This window comes from Myotis daubentonii, chromosome 4 (genome assembly GCF_963259705.1).
Source record: "Myotis daubentonii chromosome 4, mMyoDau2.1, whole genome shotgun sequence".
In the NCBI taxonomy this organism is placed as follows: domain Eukaryota; kingdom Metazoa; phylum Chordata; class Mammalia; order Chiroptera; family Vespertilionidae; genus Myotis; species Myotis daubentonii.
Genome location: NC_081843.1, coordinates 3,775,382 through 3,793,767, shown reverse-complemented (window position 1 = coordinate 3,793,767; position 18,386 = coordinate 3,775,382). Strand labels below are relative to the sequence as shown.

The 18,386-nt window shown below is 52.6% G+C and overlaps 1 protein-coding gene across 1 annotated transcript in view; it reads left to right on the top strand.

Moving 5' to 3' along the window:
* The window catches only part of DNAH3 (dynein axonemal heavy chain 3), a 192,778-nt gene that overhangs the window by 152,467 nt on the left and 21,925 nt on the right, over nucleotides 1-18,386 (top strand). The window contains exons 50-53 of the mRNA XM_059692029.1: nucleotides 1,577-1,759; nucleotides 6,605-6,803; nucleotides 9,667-11,808; nucleotides 14,284-14,509. Of these exons, the coding sequence (XP_059548012.1) occupies nucleotides 1,577-1,759; nucleotides 6,605-6,803; nucleotides 9,667-11,808; nucleotides 14,284-14,509 (2,750 nt within the window). The remainder of the gene's footprint in view (nucleotides 1-1,576; nucleotides 1,760-6,604; nucleotides 6,804-9,666; nucleotides 11,809-14,283; nucleotides 14,510-18,386) is intronic.

Below are 18,386 nucleotides of genomic sequence, written 5' to 3'. Positions count from 1 at the left end.
AGCACACTGAGTTGTCTCTACTCAAGATTTTAATAGTTTGTTCATCGTGGATTTGGGGGGCATTAATTTTGACTTAAAATATTGCAACAAAATACTATGTATCATGGTACTCGTTCTCTGGTGCCCCCTTGAATATTGTGCCCAAGGTGAGTGCCTTGCAGGCCTACCCTGGCCCTGGCCCTGCCAGAAGCCACCAGTCAGGGTGAGGCCACAGTTAGGAGCAGGCTCTGTGCAATCAGAGTCCTGGGCTCCAGTCCCAGTTCTCAATTCACCAACTTCTTGGGACGTCAGCGTCCTCTTCTGCTGGTGGGTGATAGTCCGTGCTTTGTAGGCTGTCATGAGGACTTGAAACGCTGACACAAATATCAAATGCCTGGCGTGTGAGTTTGTATTCATTTGTGCTTGGACAGGCCATCTTGACAAGCCAACTAAAGTGAGAGCCACATTAAGACAGGGATTTTCAGCACCAGCACAGGCCGAGACAACTGAATGCTTGCCAGGAGGTTGGCCCGTGGCTGAGTCCAGCAAATCCATGAACACTGCAGCCCAGGGCCGGGGAGGCCGTAGGGGCGTCCTTCATGCTCTGTTCCTGGCTCTGAGCCGGTCCAACTGGGATCCTTTGCTTTTAGAGAGAGAGAATGGAGGTGCCAGGTCACACCCCCTGAGCCCCCAGGCCAGGGCTGTGTATAGGACAGCTCACTTGGAGACACCAAGACACAAAGAGGCCAGGTGACTGTCCACAGTCACGCAGCCCAGCGAGTCAGCGCCCCAAGAGGCCAGGCCGGAACTGAAAGTCAGACGCATGGTCCGGAGCCCTTGTCATGGCCCCGCCAGGGTGCCTGCGTCTCTCCCCGCGCTTCCCGGGCCTGGGCGCAAGGTCACAAACCCTCTTCACATAAGGACACAGAACCAGGGGGCAGTCCCAGCTCTGCATCGGGAACACCTAATGCGTTGAGTTGCCTGAGAAACGGCACCCCTCCCTCAGCAGCAGCCAGCTGCCTCCCATCAGAGGTGCTCACCCAGTTCGAATGTTTGGAGAGGGAAACGGCCTGCAAGTCCCTTCCATCCCAGGCATCTCAGCCGCACTCACGTGCTTCCTTCACGGACTTGGAAACAATGCAGGCTTTTCCCCGCGGCGAGCTCCTTGATCAGAGCGTCAGCCGATAAGCCAGGGTTGCAGGTTTGATCCCCGAACTCGGCACACACAGGAAACAATGCATAAATACATGGAACAGCAAATCGATGTTTCCCTCTTTCTCAAACAAATGAATGAATGGATAAATGAAGTGGATTTCCCCTTAACTTGCTCTTGCTCTCCCTCTCCTGCCCCCAACACTAGAAGGTGGGCTCAACAACGAGAAAGGCCTTTTGGTATGTTTTAAGTTTATGTGTCTGGTGCCGAGCAGGGTGCTGGAATCTGCAACGCCTGGTGCGAACCTCACTGAGCATGGAAAGACCCAGGCGACTCCAGCCAACAGCAGACCCCAGTTCTGCTGCAAATGCGTAGGTTGGAGGATGGTTCAGGCCGGCCTCGCGGTCATTTCACAGCGTCACGCTCGCTCCGTCTCCCTGCCAGGTGGCCGTCATGCAAGTGGAGCTGACCGCACTCCAACCCCAGCTCATCCAGACGTCCGAGGAGACCGCCAACATGATGGTGAGGATTGAAGAGGAGACCATAGAAGCCGATGCCAAGAAGCTCCTGGTGCAGGCGGATGAAAAGGAAGCCAACGCCGCTGCCTCCGTTGCTCAGGGCATCAAGGTATAAAGATCCGGGAGGCGGGGAGCCCGCACAGCTCTGCGGGACGTGTGGTCGGCCGTCCTGCAGGTGAGAAAAGTGAGGCTTGGAAAGGGCAGGCAACTGTCTCAGCAGCACCAGCCGCTGGGTGATGAGCTCACTCCCGCCCCCTGGCTGTTTCCAGGCAGCTGGACCGTGTTAGACAGTCGCTGTCTCAGAGTCAAGGCCTACGAGACCCAGTATGGCCGACCCTCGTCTCTAGGAGCCCCTCACTCTGCTTTGGCCATGCTGGTCTCCTGCCTGTTCTTTAAGAGGACACCAGGCACGCTCCGCCCAGGGCCCTGCACCGGCCGGCGGCTCTGCCCAGAGCACCCTTCCTCCAGACTGGGTACCACTCTCCTCCATCACGTCTTTGCTCACGTGTGCCTGGCATGTCATAGGGTGGAACGAACGTTTGTTGAGGACAGATTGTTGGCCTAGGGAACTCCGTTTGCCGGTCCTGGGCAGGCGTTTCCTGCTCAGCTATTGGAGGAAAGCCCGGCTGGCACTCCGTGAAGCTATGTATTTCTCAAAGCACTTTCAGCTGCCCAGCTCCACTAGCACAGCCCGGCAGCCTTGGGCGCAAGAGTGACAGGACGGTACCGCGAGTCAGCAGCATCACTTCCACAGCTGCACAGCCAGTCGGCGGGACCGGACCCAGGGGTGGCCTCAGCGTAGCAGACTTGGCCCAGCGCTCCCCATTAGCAGTTAGAAAACCCTTTTGGCCGTTCTTACAGCAGGAGCTTGGGCCAGTGTCTGGCTTCCAGGGTGAATAAATAACGGGGCGCCTCCTCCAGGACAGGCTTCCAGATGGCTCCCTCCAACGAGCCTGAGGCCTGGCCTCTCGGAGCTGCCCTGGGTCCAACCCCTGGTCCCAGTGTCACACAGTGAGGGTGTGGCCCAGGCGGCAGGGGACGCACTGTGACACACGCTTTTTTCTTTCATGATCTTGGAATAATTATCGACTTTTCAAAATCAAGAGACTGCAAGTAAAATGTCTAAAGTGTCAGCTTTTCTGAGAACAAAAGTCAAGCATCGGGCGACACGGGACCCCCTTCCTGGGTGCAGCCGTCAGGCGTGGACGGCGCTGCCGGTGGCGTCCCGTTCACAAGCCGCCCGCCCCTGCCAGCGTGTCGGCTGGCCTGGAGCGGGAGGCACATGAGTTTGAGCTCCTCCTGGTAGACTCAGGCACCTCAGGGCTCAGGATTTGCTCAGCTTTCGCACTGTAACCTGGGGAGGCTCAGGGGATACAAAGGCGTGTCACATGGCCCCGCACCCCGAGCTCACGGGCCCGTGTTAACCACCCGACAGAGGTTCTTTACCCTGTGCCAGGACCTGCCTGGAGGAAGGCCAGCCTGTCGCCAGGCGCGGGTGCCCACAGCCAGGCCTCTGCTGTGCAGTGTGAGGGGAGCAGAGGCCCCTGGGCAGGAGGGGCGGGGAGGGTGCAGAGCGACCCGCACACTCACTCCTGGTTTGGCTGGGGAGGGAGGGCCGTGCTCTGCCAACCCCCAGGACAGGAGTGAGGTTGGCAGGTGAGTCGGGGAAGGAGGCTGTGCTGTGTGAGTGCCCGAGGCTTTATGGGGAGCCCAGTCCCTTTCTGAGCCCCAGGGCTGCAGTCCTGGGCTGGTTTCACCTCCTGAGGGAGACCCTGGAGGGCACCCCACAAGGAGATGAGGGGACTGGCCGCCAGAACGCAGGCCCCACAAGTACAGCAGTGGCTTAAACTGGCTGATTCTTTTAAGTTAATGAATCATTTTTCCTAGTGAGGACAAGTGATGCCAGGATTACTGCAGAGCTGGGCACGTTCCAGCCGTGTCACTCAGCCCTGCTGGGAAGTCAGCTGAGCCCTGGCCAGTGTGCTCAATGGTTAGAGCGTCTGCTGTTGCATCAAAGGCTCTTAGGTTTGATTCCCAGGCAAGAGCATGTACCTGGGTTCGATCCCTGGCCCTGGTGAGGGCGTATTCAGGAGGCAACCAATCAATGTGTCTCTCTCACATTGATGTTTCTCTCTCTCTCTCTCTCTCTCTCTCTCTCTCTCTCTCTCTCTCTCTCTCTCTCTCTTTCTTTCCCTTTCTTTCTCCCATCCTCTTCCCTTCCACTCTTTCTAAAAATTAATGGAAAAAATATCCTCAGGTGAGGATTAACCAAACAACAAAAACCAAAAAAAGTCAACTTTAACTCGGTTTTTATCATTGTCATCATATCATGGTTGCAATTTATGTCATGCTTTTAAAAAAATTTTTAACATCATATCCCAAATGTCATAGAGTCACTTTAATGACCATGTTAGGCAGACGGTTTACCATCAGGTAGCCCCCCTCTGGCCCTGCCCCCTCTCGGTGCTTTGGGGTGCTCTGGGGGTGCCCCAGATTTGCCCCAGGAAACTGCAGAGCAGATTCACCTGGAGCTTGAAGTGCAGTGCCCAGGCCCCACCCAAGCCGAGGACCAGACTCTCTGGGTGGCCTGGGGAGGAGCACCCACTGCGCTCAGGGTTGGAATCACCTGGCAGCAATGTCACGATGAGCGCGAGTTTGAGACGCCTGACGAGCGAGCAGCTGGAACCCAGGCCTGGACCCTGAAGGAGAGCCGTGGCTGGGCCGCAGGGAGGCAGGGTGTGGGTCCCCGACATGAACAGAACCAGGGCAATGTGGCGCCCGGGCACCCGGGGAACCCAGAGCGGTGGCCAAGCCGATGCCTTCTGGTCCCTGCGCCAGCTCTGCAGCTGCCGTGAGGGAGGCAGGGCCGGGCTGGTTCTTCCTCTGCCTCCACTCAGTGCACATCCCGTGGCTGACGTGGGGCCAGTGGAATGGCCCAGGCCTGGCCATTTATTTATTTAATACAGGGATATGGACATGGCTTGCTTATGGGTGGGGGGTGTTTGACTGTAATGTAGCTAAATAAATCATTGCCATCCTCTATAATAAAAGGGTAATATGCAAATCAACCAAACTGCTGAATAACTAGTCACTATGATGCGCACTGACCACCAGGAGGCAGACGCTCAATGCAGGTGCTGTCCCTGGTGGTCAATGCGCTCCCACAGGGCGAGTGCTGTTCAGCCACAAGCTGGGCTGACGGCTGGCGAACATAGTGGTCAACCTCTGTGGCAGTGGTAAGGACGTCCAACTGATGGCTTAGGCCCGCTTCCCACAGAGCGTGGGCCTAAGCCATCAGTTGGACATCCCCTGAAAGCTCCCAGACTGTGAAAGAGCACAGGCTGGCTGAGGGATACCGCTCCCCCCACCAAGTGCACAAATGTTGTGCACCAGGCCTCTAGTAGGTTTCTAAGAGAGCGGAAAACCTACAATAAAGAATCCATGACACACGTACCCATACATGCATACATACACACACACATATGTGGAAAGCAGGACCACCTGTGTCGGTTTGCCCGTCATCATAACCTGTAGGATCTAGACGCCAGGGCTCGCTGCTCTGCCTCAGACTCAAGCTCCCCGTGGAGTCTGCTCACCGGCTGGGGATCACCTGGGCTGCGGGCAAAGCTGGGAGTCAGGCTTGGAGCTTGGTGCCATACCTGACCAGCTGCGGAAACTGAGCTAACTCATTTGCTTCCTGAAACCTTGTTTTTCTTTTTCTTTCTTATTTTGTCATTAGAACTCTAACTAATCTATAAGATCCCTTCCTGTTCTAAAAGTTTCATAATGTTAAGCTTTCTTTTTTTTAATTGAGATGTAACTCACATATCATTAGATCCACCCTTTTAAATTATGCAATTGTGGCTTTTCGCATTTTCACAGAGTTGTACAACCACTGGCATTATTTAAATCCAGACTATTTTCCTCCCCACAAGCAGCCCCAACTCCCCTCCGGCCCCTGGCAGCCACTGGCCGACTTCCTGCCTCACAGGATTTCTCTGCACATGCATGTATATGGGATCACGGCGGCCGGGGTTCTGTGTCTGGCTCCTGTCACTCAGCATGGAGTGTTCAAGGCTTATGTCTGTGTTAGTTCATAAATCAGTGTTTTTATGGCTGATATTTCATTGTGTTAATTTTGTTTTTAAATGAAGAAATAATGTCTCCTCCCAGATGTCACTAGCCAACTCCCATCTCTATGCCTGTTCCTCACTCCTACGTAGACTCGACCTTGCATCCCCCTGAGCCGTGTCCTGTCCCTGCCCCTGCCCCTGCCCTTGCCCGTCGCTGAGCCGCAGGGATCCCGCCCCTCCCCGCTCAGCTCCCCGAACCTTCATCTTCCCTGGACTGGCCCTGACCCTCTTCCCATCTGTCACTCACCTGTGAAGACTCATCCTTCATCGCTCAACCCATCCTTGGTCCCCACTACATATATCTCTTGGGAATTTTTTTAAAAACAAAGGCTTGCAGAAACCGGTTTGGCTCAGTGGATAGAGTGTCGGCCTGCGGACTAAAAGGTCCCAGGTTCGATTCCGGTCAAGGGCATGTACCTTGGTTGCGGGCACATCCCCAGTAGGGGGTCTGCAGGGGGCAGCTGATCGATGTTTCTCTCTCATCGATGTTTCTAACTCTCTATCTCTCTCCCTTCCTCTCTGTAAAAAAATCAATAAAATATATTTAATAACACACACACACACACACAAACAAAGGCTTGATTTTTTTAAAGATTACAAACCATCTGAATCCCTAAATGCCCAAGGCATCCAGGCTGCAGCCCAAGGGCCGGGCCGGCCTCCCTGCCCCAGGGCCCTGGGCACCTTCCCGGAGGAACGGCCGTGGGCAATGCCTCTGCCCACCCCCGCCCGGACGGTTTTCTCCAGGAGCAGAGCCTCATCCTCCCCCGTGCCAGGCATGCCAGCGCTGCGCTCACCCCTTTGTCCCCGTGTGCCCGCAGGACGAGTGTGAGGGGGACCTGGCCGAGGCCATGCCAGCACTGGAGGCCGCACTGGCTGCGCTCGACACCCTGAACCCAGCGGACATCTCCATGGTGAAGTCCATGCAGAACCCCCCCGGCCCCGTCAAGCTGGTCATGGAGAGCATCTGTGTCATGAAAGGGCTGAAACCTGAGAGGAAGCCGGACCCCAGTGGCACGGGTAACCCGCCCAGCGCGCACACAGACACACACACACACACACACACACACCCGCCCCACAGGCAGTGTGCGCAATCTCGGAGGAAGCGAGAGGGGCGCCAGCTGTGCGTGTGCTCCAGACCAGAGAGCTCCCTGTGCCTCCTCACCGCCCCTCTCCTCCCAGGAGCCAGGAAAATGCTGGCATCGCAGGAGAGCTGAGCAGTCAAAGCTCCTGCCTGCAAATCATGACAAAGACGAAGGTCAGGGAGACCCACAGGCACATAGACACAAAGAGATCATGAACAGGGAGAGATCCGAGGGAAGGAATTAGGAGGCGGATGGAGACAGCGACAGAGAGAGAGGATGGGGAACAGACTCAAGCACAGTGTCAGACAGAGAAACGGAAGAGACGACAGGGAGGCTGTAAAGAGAAACAGATGAAGACAGAAACACAAAGGTTGCCAGTGAGAGAAATGGAGACGGACGCAGAGGTGCAGAGACAGAGAGACGTGCAAACGTAGAGCAAGTGGAAGAAGAGAGACAAGGAGACAGACACGACGGGAGAAGAGGGAGGAGGAATATGAGATGGTAGAGGAGAATCTGAGGCAGAGAGATGAGCAGAGGGAGGCGGAGGCAGGCTGGGAGGGAGGTGGGGAGACAAGGATTCCAGGGAGAGAGGAGAGCGCCTTATATAAGTGAGACTAGCCGCATTAATAGGTAAATGTTCAGTCTCCTTAAAATCAGATTTCCATGTAGGGTCTTGTATGAAGACAGGTGCCTTGGAATTGAACGAGGTTGAGGCTTCCGCTTCCCATTGCTTAGCATTCCCTCTTTCCTGGTGGTGGTGGCCGCAGTCCCATGAAGGAGACGCAGAAGGAATGGGGAATGGACAAGCCGGTGTGGACTTGACAAGGGCCGTTAGGGCAGCAGGTGCGGGGCGTTCAGTGGGGCTGAGCGAGGTGAGCCAGCCAGCACATCCCCACTCGGGCACCCAGGACCCGCGGGGCATGAAGAGGCTGAAGCCGGCCCTGCCGGCGCCTCTTTGAGAGCCGTGGGATCCTCACTCAGTTGGCCTGGGCATGGCCTCTGTGTGAATTTGTATTTTTTTTGAACTCCTGTGTGGTTCGAAGGTGCAGCCAGGGTGTAGAACGGTGCACAAACCATAGCCAGGCCCCAGAAGTCATTTCTCTTCTTGGGTCATTGGTGATCCACACAGGACCCATTTTTCGCCTCTCTAGCTCAAAGGCAAAGCAAATTGTGTGCACTACTCACCTAACCTGCAGCATTCAGCCAGGACAGTGGGCTGCAGCCAAAGAGCAATCGAGGTAGTTCTGGGCATCCTGGATTTACGTGGCGCGTGTCACCCTCCTGACGGTAAACAAAACCTCCATGGGAATGTTTGACTGCTGTGCTTGAGTTAGAAACAGGACACATTTGAACTGTTGTAATTAATATGATGCCTCGAGTACAGCTTTTTTAATGCTCACCCAAGGACTTTTTCATTGAGTTGAGAGAAAGAGGAAGGGAGAGAGAGAGAGAGAGAGAGAGAGAGAGAGAGAGAGAAGGGAAAAAACAAACATCACTGTGAGACAGAAGCATCAATCGGTTGCCCGACCGGGGGTGGAACCTGCAACCTAGGCATGTGCCCTGACCTGGAATCAAACCCTCCACCGTGGACGACGCTCCAAACAACTGAGCCCGTAGCCAGGACTCATGGACGCGTGTTAGGATGAGCGATGGTTACAGTGCCATGAGCCAAAAGGCCTCCAACCTTTCCAGCCGGTCAGCCTTTCAGGAGCCGCCTGGGATGAGGTCAGGGCTCACTCAGCCCCGGGTCAGCGTGACGAGGTCTGAGGAGAACAGGCCCGGCCTCGTCTTGGGCAGGTGGCAGAGGGCCTCTGTCCAGCTGCAGTCTTCTTCCCCCCCTCGCCTTCTCTTGGGCCCCCACTCACTCACGAGGAGGACGCTTTGGGTTCCATCCAGTCCACCTCCCAGACGCGAAAAAGAATATTTAAAACACATGCCCGTGACTCCTTTGCCCTCTCCATCTATGGCTGGGATGAGGGGCAACATTCATTCAATACAGACCGATGACCGAGTCTCAGGCACTGTGCGGAGAACAGTAAACACAGACCCCTCACCGCTGTGAGGGAGAGGCCGCAATAAAAAGTAAGCAAAAAGTCACAGCTTGCAACAGATGCTGTAAAGAGAACAGACGCTCTAGCTGCTGAGATGAAGGGCAATGCTGGGGGAGGGGTGCAGGGGCCGCTCGTTGGGGCTCATCTAGGGAAACCCCTCTGTGGCCCGTGAGGGTGGTTTCTAAAATGAGCCCCCCGTCTGGTCAGGAGCCAGCTACAGACATGCGCAGCTCGTGTAGGGAAGCCTCGGACAGCGAGGCGCTGCAGGAGGCCCTTCATGACTGGCGTCCGAAGAGCAAGGCAGCGATGAGGGGTGCGGTCAGTAGGCCTCCCAGACCATGGTGAGGAGCTTAGACTTTCCTTTTCTTATTTAGATTTTGTATCTTTAAAGCAGCTTTAAGTTCACATCAAAGAGGTTTCCCATATTCCCCTGCCCTCACCCATGCACAGTCTCTCCCATCCATTATCAACACCCGCCACCACAGCACACCTACACGGACACATCAGAATCACCCAAAGCCCATAGTTTACACGATTGAATGCTCTTGGAGGAGCACATTCTATGGGTTTGGCCAAACATATAAGGACAGCTCCATCGTTATGGTCTCATACAGAGTATTTTCTCTGCCCTTAAAGTCCTCTGTGGGATTTGAATTTTTTTGCCAGATCCGAGGAACCGTCACTGCAAAGCTTTAAGTCTCAGCCAGAAATCTTAATGATAGTCTTATGCCTTTGCTCACCTGACAGGCAAAATGATAGAAGATTACTGGGGGGTATCAAGAAAGGTGCTTGGCGATCTGAAGTTCCTGGAGAGCCTTAAGACGTATGACAAAGACAACATCCCCCAAATGATCATGAAACGGATCCGAGAGAGATTTATCGACCACCCAGATTTCCAGCCGGCCGTCATTAAAAACGTGTCATCTGCCTGTGAGGGTCTGTGCAAGTGGGTGAGAGCCATGGAGGTGTACGACCGCGTGACCAAGGTGGTGGCTCCCAAGCGGGAGCGGCTGAAGGAGGCAGAGGGAAAGCTGGACATCCAGATGCAGAAGCTGAACCTGAAGAGAGCGGAGCTGAAGCTGGTGGAGGACCGCCTCCAGGCCCTGAACGATGAATTTGAGGAGATGAACATCAAGAAGATGACTTTGGAAGAAAACATCGATATCTGCTCCCAAAAGCTCATCAGGGCAGAAAAGCTCATCAGCGGTCTTGGGGGAGAGAAGGAGCGATGGACAGAGGCTGCCCGGCAGCTGGGGATCCGCTATACTAATCTGACCGGGGATGTGCTGGTGTCTGCGGGGACTGTGGCTTACCTAGGGGCCTTTACCGTGGATTATCGGGCCAAGTGCCAAAATCAGTGGCTGGCCCAGTGTAGCAAGAGGGTCATCCCCGGCTCCAGTGACTTCAGTCTCAGCAACACGTTGGGGGATCCCATCAAAACCCGAGCCTGGCAGATCGCCGGGCTGCCTGTCGATTCCTTCTCCATCGACAACGGCATCATTGTGTCCAATTCCCGACGCTGGGCCTTGATGATTGACCCTCAGGGGCAGGCCAACAAGTGGATCAAGAACATGGAGAAAGTGAACAAGCTGTCTGTCATCAAGTTCTCGGACAGCAACTACGTGAGGACACTGGAGAATGCCCTGCAGTTTGGCACCCCTGTCCTACTAGAGAACGTGGGGGCAGAGCTGGATGCCTTCATTGAGCCCATCCTGCTCAAGTCCACATTCAGGCAGCAAGGGGTCGAGTACATGAGGCTGGGTGAAAACATCATCGAATACTCCAAGGACTTCAAGCTATACATCACGACCCGCCTGAGGAACCCACATTACCTCCCTGAAGTCGCTGTGAAAGTCTGCCTCCTCAACTTCATGATCACCCCCCTGGGCCTCCAAGATCAGCTGCTTGGCATCGTGGCTGCCAAGGAGAAGCCAGAACTGGAAGAGAAAAAGAACAAGTTGATTGTGGAAAGTGCCAAGAACAAGAAGCAGCTAAAGGAAATTGAAGACAGGATCCTAGAGATCCTCTCCTTGTCTGAGGGCAACATCCTTGAGGATGAGACTGCCATCAATGTTCTGTCCTCCTCCAAGGAGCTGTCTGAAGAGATCTCCGAGAAACAGGAAATTGCTTCGGTGACAGAAACGCAGATTGACCAGACTCGGATGGGCTACAAGCCGGTGGCTGTCCACTCTGCCACCATCTTCTTTTGTATCTCTGACCTGGCCAACATCGAGCCGATGTACCAGTACTCCCTGACATGGTTCATCAACCTCTACATGCAGTCGCTGGTGCACAGCAAGAAGAGTGACGAGCTGGACCTGCGCATTGAGTACATCATTGAGTACTTCACCCTCAGCATCTACAACAATATCTGCCGCTCTCTGTTTGAGAAGGACAAGCTGGTTTTCTCCCTCCTCCTGACCATTGGCATCTTGAAAGAGAAAAAGCTAATTAACGAGGAAATTTGGTACTTTCTCCTCACTGGCGGCGTGGCCCTGGACAACCCCTTCCCCAACCCAGTTTCTGAATGGCTGTCTGAGAAAGCGTGGGCCGAAGTGGTTCGTGCATCCTCGTTGTCAGGGTTGAAAGGCCTGATGGAACATTTGGCAGAAAACGCTGATAAATGGAAGCTCATCTATGACTCAGCATACCCCCACGAGGAGAAGTTCCCTGGCATTTGGAAGTTCCTTCAAGGATTGGAGAGGATGGTGATCCTGCGATGTTTGCGGCCCGACAAGATGATCCCGGCCACCCGGGAGTTCATTGCTGAGCACATGGGCAACGTGTACATTGAAACCCCTACATTTGACCTCCAGGGGTCCTACAATGACTCCAGCTGCTGCACGCCCCTGATTTTTGTGCTGTCTCCCGGCGCAGACCCGATGGCAGGTAAGGGTGGACTGTGGTATGAAGAGCCCAAAATGTGAAAGGATGGCAATAGCATCCCTTTTAGCAGGCGTCTCCAATTCAGATGGCTCTGAAGGCCAGCAGTGAATAGGCCGGGGGGCAGGGGGGCGTGGCGACTGCAGGTTTCTTTCCGCCTAAAGGGCCAGCTGCTACTCCACCTTCTGTGCCCTCTGGTGCTGTGAGCCAGATCATCTGATTTTTTTCAAGAGAAACAAGAAATGCAAAAAGCACTCCTTTTGACATCTTGATAACTCATTCAAATGTTTTCTTAAAAATTGTGCGAGGGCAAAGCTGTGGCTAGATTTAGCCTGGCTGCTAATTGGCCACCTTGGTTTTAAACCATTTTTTCTGACTATCTCAGCTGGGCTTTCCTCTTTTCTTTTAATTTTTTAACTTTTTGGATAATTAATCCTGTGAGTCATGATTTAAAAACAACCAAACAATGCCATAAGGTGTAGAACTGTGGCTCAACCAGGGCCATTTTGCCCTCAAGGAACATTTGACAACGTGGAAAGCATTTTTGTTGTCACAACTAGGGGTGCTACTGGCATCTACTAGGTAGAGACCAAGGTGCTGAACACCCCACAGTGCACAGGGCTCAGCAGTGGATCATCCGGCCCCGCCTGTCAGGGGAGCTGAGGCCGAGGAACACTTCTGTAGAGTGAAGGTGCCGCCTCCTCCTAGTGCTCCCAGGAGTAGCCACTGTTACCAGGTTGTGTATTTTCCCAGGAATCATTTGTGCTTATTAAAGGGTGTGTGTTGTTTTCAGGAATTAGTTTTCTGTTCCGTTGAGGGATTGCAAAGCTTTAGTTGTCTCTGTTGCTGAATGAAGGAAGAGTGTCAGAAACGCAAATGACAAGGTTGGCGTGTTGGGAGAAGGCCGAGGGGTGTGACCCGCACCTGACCCAGGCGGAGCCAGCACCTGCCCCCAAAGGCAGTCAGAGGTGGCAGCTGGGAGCCACGGGTCTCCTTTCCAGGTTCCTGTGCCAGTACGTTATCGCCAAAGGTCAGCTGGGGCTGTCACAACCAGTCCCAAAGGCGGGTGCCTCGAACGGCAGACTGGTTCCTCCGGTCCTGGAGAACAGAAGTCCACGCCCAGGGCGCGGTGGCGGCCGCTGCTGAGGCCTCTTCACGCTCACTCGTGGCCACCTGCTTCCTGTGTTTGTACAGGCTCTTCCCCCTCTGCCTGTCCTCATCTCCTCGTGTAAGGACACCAGTCATAATGGGTTAGGACCCACCCTCTTGACCTCATTTCAATTTAACTACCTCTGTAAAGACCGAGGTCCTGGGAGTCAGGACTTCAAGATATGGATCTGGGGGGACGGGATTCAGCCCACAGCAGAGTCCGTGTGTAATCCTGGGGGCATCAGTTCTCCCATTTGTTGTCTGTGCGGACGGTCCCTGAGCGTGGTTGGTGGCTGGTGGTAGTTTACTGTGCGTTCACCAACAGCAGCGTGTGTTGTTTTGTGGGGGTCTCGCTGGCGTGGGTTTCAGGAGTGCCCTAACTGAATAGTCCATGGACGCAAACAACGGTGCCCGGGTGACCGTTCCAGGCCAGTGTATGGGGAGTTTCTGTGGCGTGGGCTGCGTGCTCTGGTTCTCACTGGAGGGTGGATTTTCCCATCCAGGCTCCAAGCCAGCGGCAGCTTCCACGGTGCTGCTTGAGCCAGTGGCCAGATTTCTGCCCTTCTCTCCACGAAGGCGCAGCCCTTGGAGGACCCTACCTTTATTTTTTTTAAACTCAGTTCCAGCACCCCACTTCTTTTGAGTGCAAAGTTATGCCCATCTCCCGTGGGCAAACAACCGCTTCTAAGCGGGTTAGATGTCGTGTGGTGTTTTCCAATGGGGAAATCCTTTGCAACCATGACAAAGAATAGGGCCTTCACGCATGGACTGACAGGGTATTCTGAGTGAAGGAAGCACATGTGAGGTCTACAATTGGTGTGAGTATAATTGTATTCCGCATGACTGAAATGCAGAAATGTCTCTGGGAAGACTCACAAAACCTAGTAGCATTGCTGCCTCTGAGGGAGAGAGAAGTGAGACTTACCTGAAATTTTGCTGTACAAACACCTGTTTTTCCCAGTAAAATAAACTCCTAAAATCCCAGTTCCTTGTCCTTTGGCTCTGTGCTCACCTCTCTAGTTTTGATCTCTGTCTTTATTTTTGGCACCTGGGAATTTCTCTTTCCTTCAACCCTGATTTTTTTCAGTTTCTGTCATTTTTAAAAATCAATAATGTCTGTATATTCAGAGCAAAAGAGGGACCAATAGTGTCTTTGCGCTCCATCTTCACCAAAGTCTAAAATTTCCCCGGAGACTTGCTTATTTGTAATTATCAGCAGTCAGTGGGTGTCTTTTGGAGCCAGAATTGTAGCGTGGGCCTCCTGTGACGTGACTGTTAATATGGTCTTCGCTGGCTCATTCTCTTAAAAGCCCCTTTTCCTCCTGGCCCCAGGCCTGCTGAAGTTTGCGGAGGATCTTGACATGGGAGGCACCAAAACACAGATCATATCCCTGGGCCAGGGCCAAGGCCCTATTGCGGCCAAAATGATCAACATCGCCATCAAAGAGGGGACCTGGGTGGTCTTGCAGAACTGCCACCTGGCCACGAGCTGGATGCCCGCCCTGGAGAAGATCTGCGAGGAGGTGATCGTCCCTGAGAACACCAGCGCCAGCTTCAGGTGAGGGGCTCCCACGCTGCCTGTCCTGCGCGGTGCGGCTCCCGGCACCCTGCTGGTGGCAGGGAAGGCGACGACGACCAGACACAGTTCCGCCCTTGGGAGGCTCAGTCTAGCAGAAGGCAGCCTGCAGAGGAACAATGTTCATGTTCTAAGAAGGGCCCTGGGACACGGAGGGGGAAGGGAGAGTCGGGGAGACCTACTTGGAGGACTGATATTGGCCTGGGGTTTTGAAAGGTGAATAGGAGTTCGCCAGGAAGGACATTCCAGGCAGAGGGGACAGCATTTGTAAAAAGCAAAGATGGTGTTAGGGAAGCACCAAGAAGCTATGCTGTGACCCTGGTGTGAGATGATGTTGAGGGGCGGTGATAGGAAATGTGTCTGGAAAGGTACATTAAATGTCAGCAAATCTGATGCGTAACATTCTTTGTCTTTAAAAATATCTCACCTGTAGTCTAGGCTCCGCCATCCTTGCTCTGGCCTATTTCTCAGGCGCCATGAAACACTGGAAACAGCTATGTGTTTTTGTGAACTTTAGAGCCCAGCGAGTAGGCGTGGCTGTGCATTTGCAGAGCGAGGAGATGGACCAGACAGACTTCAAAGCCCCTTTCAACGCCCGTGTGCAGTAGTGCTCTCGGTCCAGCAGGGCCAGCCATACAGCCGGGGCCACACCCAGGCGACTGCTTGGTGTTGTCTGGTGTATAAGCTAAGAATAGTTTTTACATTTTTTAATGGTTGAAAAAAATCAGAAGAATAATACCTCATGACAGATGAAAATGATATGAAATTAAAATGTCATTGTCTAGCTATAAAGTTTTGTTGCGATACAGCAATGCTCACTTATATATTATCAAGGATCAAGGATGCTTTCATGCTGCAGGTAATGTGGCAGCAACATCTGCCTGCAAAGGCTGAGCCTTACTATTTGATCCTTTATAGCAGTGATTCTCAACCTTCTGGCCCTTTAAATACAGTTCCTCATGTTGTGACCCAACCATAAAATTATTTTCGTTGCTACTTCATAACTGTCATGTTGCTACTGTTATGAATCGTCATGTAAATATCTGATATGCAGGATGGTCTTAGGCGACCCCTGTGAAAGGGTCGTTCGACCGCCAAAGGGGTCGCGACCCACAGGTTGAGAACTGCTGCTTTACAGAGACTTTGCCAACTCTTGCTCTACCCCAAAGCCTGGTGGATGTTTTAATTTTAGTCATGTCTGCCTGAAAATAGGAAAGTGTTTAGTGTTTATTTACAAAGCCAGACTAGGCCATAGTTGACTCTATTCATGTAAGACTCAGGTAAGATTCATGGAAGAGTTTAAGTGGGATCTACTAGTTTCAAGAATTCTGTCTGGTTTGGGATGATGAGTTGATTCATTGACCATTAATGACACACTCAATGAAGAAAAAATTATTCATTAAGGTCCTCAATACTATGTTCCTAATCCAAAAGGCATGAGCTCAGGTACCTACAGGAGCCAGGAATGTCCTGCAGATGAGGGAGGGGGACTAGGCACAGGAATATTCCACTTTCCACACCACAGTAGCAGCCGTCCAGGTCGTCAGCCTCCGCGCTGGGCACAACCAGGGAGCGGGAGCGGTGGGGACTCAGGAAAGAGAAGCCACGCCATTAGGGAGAGACGAGCAGCCCCTGCTCGTGCCGCTGGTGTTGCCATGCAGGAACGCAAGCCTCTTGTGATTGGATGTTGTCGTTATTTAAAGGGTATCTAGGGATCTAGACTTTTAAAAGAAAACCCGCTTTCTCGGAGGTGACTTTGGTTAAAACACAGCGCCAAGAAGGGAACTCCATAGATTCTCTTAATTTGAAGAAAGTTAGAGGGAAAGGATGAAGAACCAAGATGGCGGCGATATAGGCAGACGCGTCCCAGGTCGTGTCCCGGAGCAAATGGAATGAACAGCTGAAACTAGTAACACCCACACCGAATTGGCGAAATTGCTCAGCTGGTGAGAGGGTTTGCAGCCGGGAAGAGCAGAACTCCCCTGGAAAGGTAAAAAAAAAAAACAGGGATTTGGGCAGGAAAGTTTGCCAGACCTCTGAGCCCAGAGAGTCGGAGGGAGACCGCGTGGCAGACAGCCGCGTCCCCTGGGACAGGCACAGCCCCTGACGGGGGGAAAGGAGAACCGCGGGATTCCTGGCGCCGCCAGGGAAATTGAGAGCTGGGTTCTGTGACCGCGGAGGACTGAGCCTAAAGGGGGCAGCCTGAAGAGCTGACCTGACCATGCAGTCCCGGTAAGAGAAGAAGCTTACAGAAACCAAGCCTTCCCCATTTCCGCAGCCGGCGTTTGTTTGTCTGTTTTCACTGAATCCTGTTCATGGGACATTTCGGATACAGACACTCACCTGTGCTGAAGAGAGGGAGAGTGTGCGGAGGAGTGGAATCTGGGGAGAGACTGGAGAGAGAGGGGGAGCCGGGAGAGGTGGCAGCGAATTGAGTGCTGAGACACCCCTGAGCCCAAGACTGGGGCAGCCATTCTCTCCAGAGAGTGAGGCTCCTCCCCCCGGCCCCCAGGCAAGGAGCACAGCCACACCCAGATTCCACCCTGTACGAGATCAAGGATTAAAATAACCTTATCAGTCCCTGGGAGTTAACAGGGTCTGGCCTATAGAGGGATTTTCAATCCCAGCAACAACATAGCGCCGGTAACTAACTATTACGCAGTCAGCTCTGGGCAGTGAACTTCCACTGGAAAGAGAGGCCCTATAGCCCCAGAGGCCAACCCCAGAACACTGCCACCCAGAGGCTGACCCACAAACTGACTCTTTGCTAAACACAAAATAAGGCAGTCTGGGAAATAAATGCGACCTGCTTTAAAATAAGGACTGTGGTTCACAACACAGAGGAACAGTATATCGCAGGGAAACTCAACACTCTCCTGAATACCTGGAAGGTCTAAGGCGAGCCACACTGAAGAATAGAAGAACCGAAGGACCTTCACTACTGCATTTTTTTTCCTCTTTTTTCACTTTTTAACTAAGAAATCAATTTTTTTTTATTATTTTTTTTTCTGTTCTTTTTTTTTCTTTTTCCATCACCTGATTTTACCCTTTTAATTACTACCTTCTTATTTTTTAACCAGTATTATTACTGCTACCATTTTACCATTTTTTAAAGTGCCATTTTATTTTCTCTTTATTTTATTTTGGGATTAGTGTTCTCCATTCTATTTTCATTGTTATATTATTGGTTGTTTCTAGTTTGCATTCATATCCAGGGAGCTGTTGCTGGAATTTGTTGGGATTAATGGCTGTTCTATAGGAGTATTCTCCTCATATAAAAAGTCTCTTCCCCTCTTCCACTTCATTCTCTCTTTTCGCTCTTTTTTTTTTTCTTTTCTTTTCTTGCTTTTATTTTCCCCCCTCCTTTTTCCCGATTTCATTTTTGCACTCCTTTTTTTGGTCCTTACTTTTCTTTTCTTTTTTTTCTTTTATCTTTTTCTCTTCCTTCTTCCTTATCCCCTAATTCTCTTAATTCAGGTGGTCACCTTTATTTGGAGTTATTAATATCGTGAATATATTTGTGTATAGTGCCTGGTACGTGGTGCCTTGTTGTGTTGTATTTTGTGCCTTTAAATCAATGCAGCAGATCCAAGCAACAGCAACCTCCTGAGCACCACATCCTCTGCTGAGGAACAGCAGCTGTACGTGAAACCTCGCCCCACCAGCCAGAAGAGCCACCACAGCTGTGAACAGCACCCACCAGAGGAGCTGCTGCCAACTGAAGAGCAGCTGCTACCGCAACCGCCTGAAGAGCAACCACAGACCAAGGAGTCACTGCCACCCAGGGAGCAACCACTGAACGACTCAACATCTAGATATGTCAGTGAAATCAAACATGGGTAGACAAAGAAACCCCCAA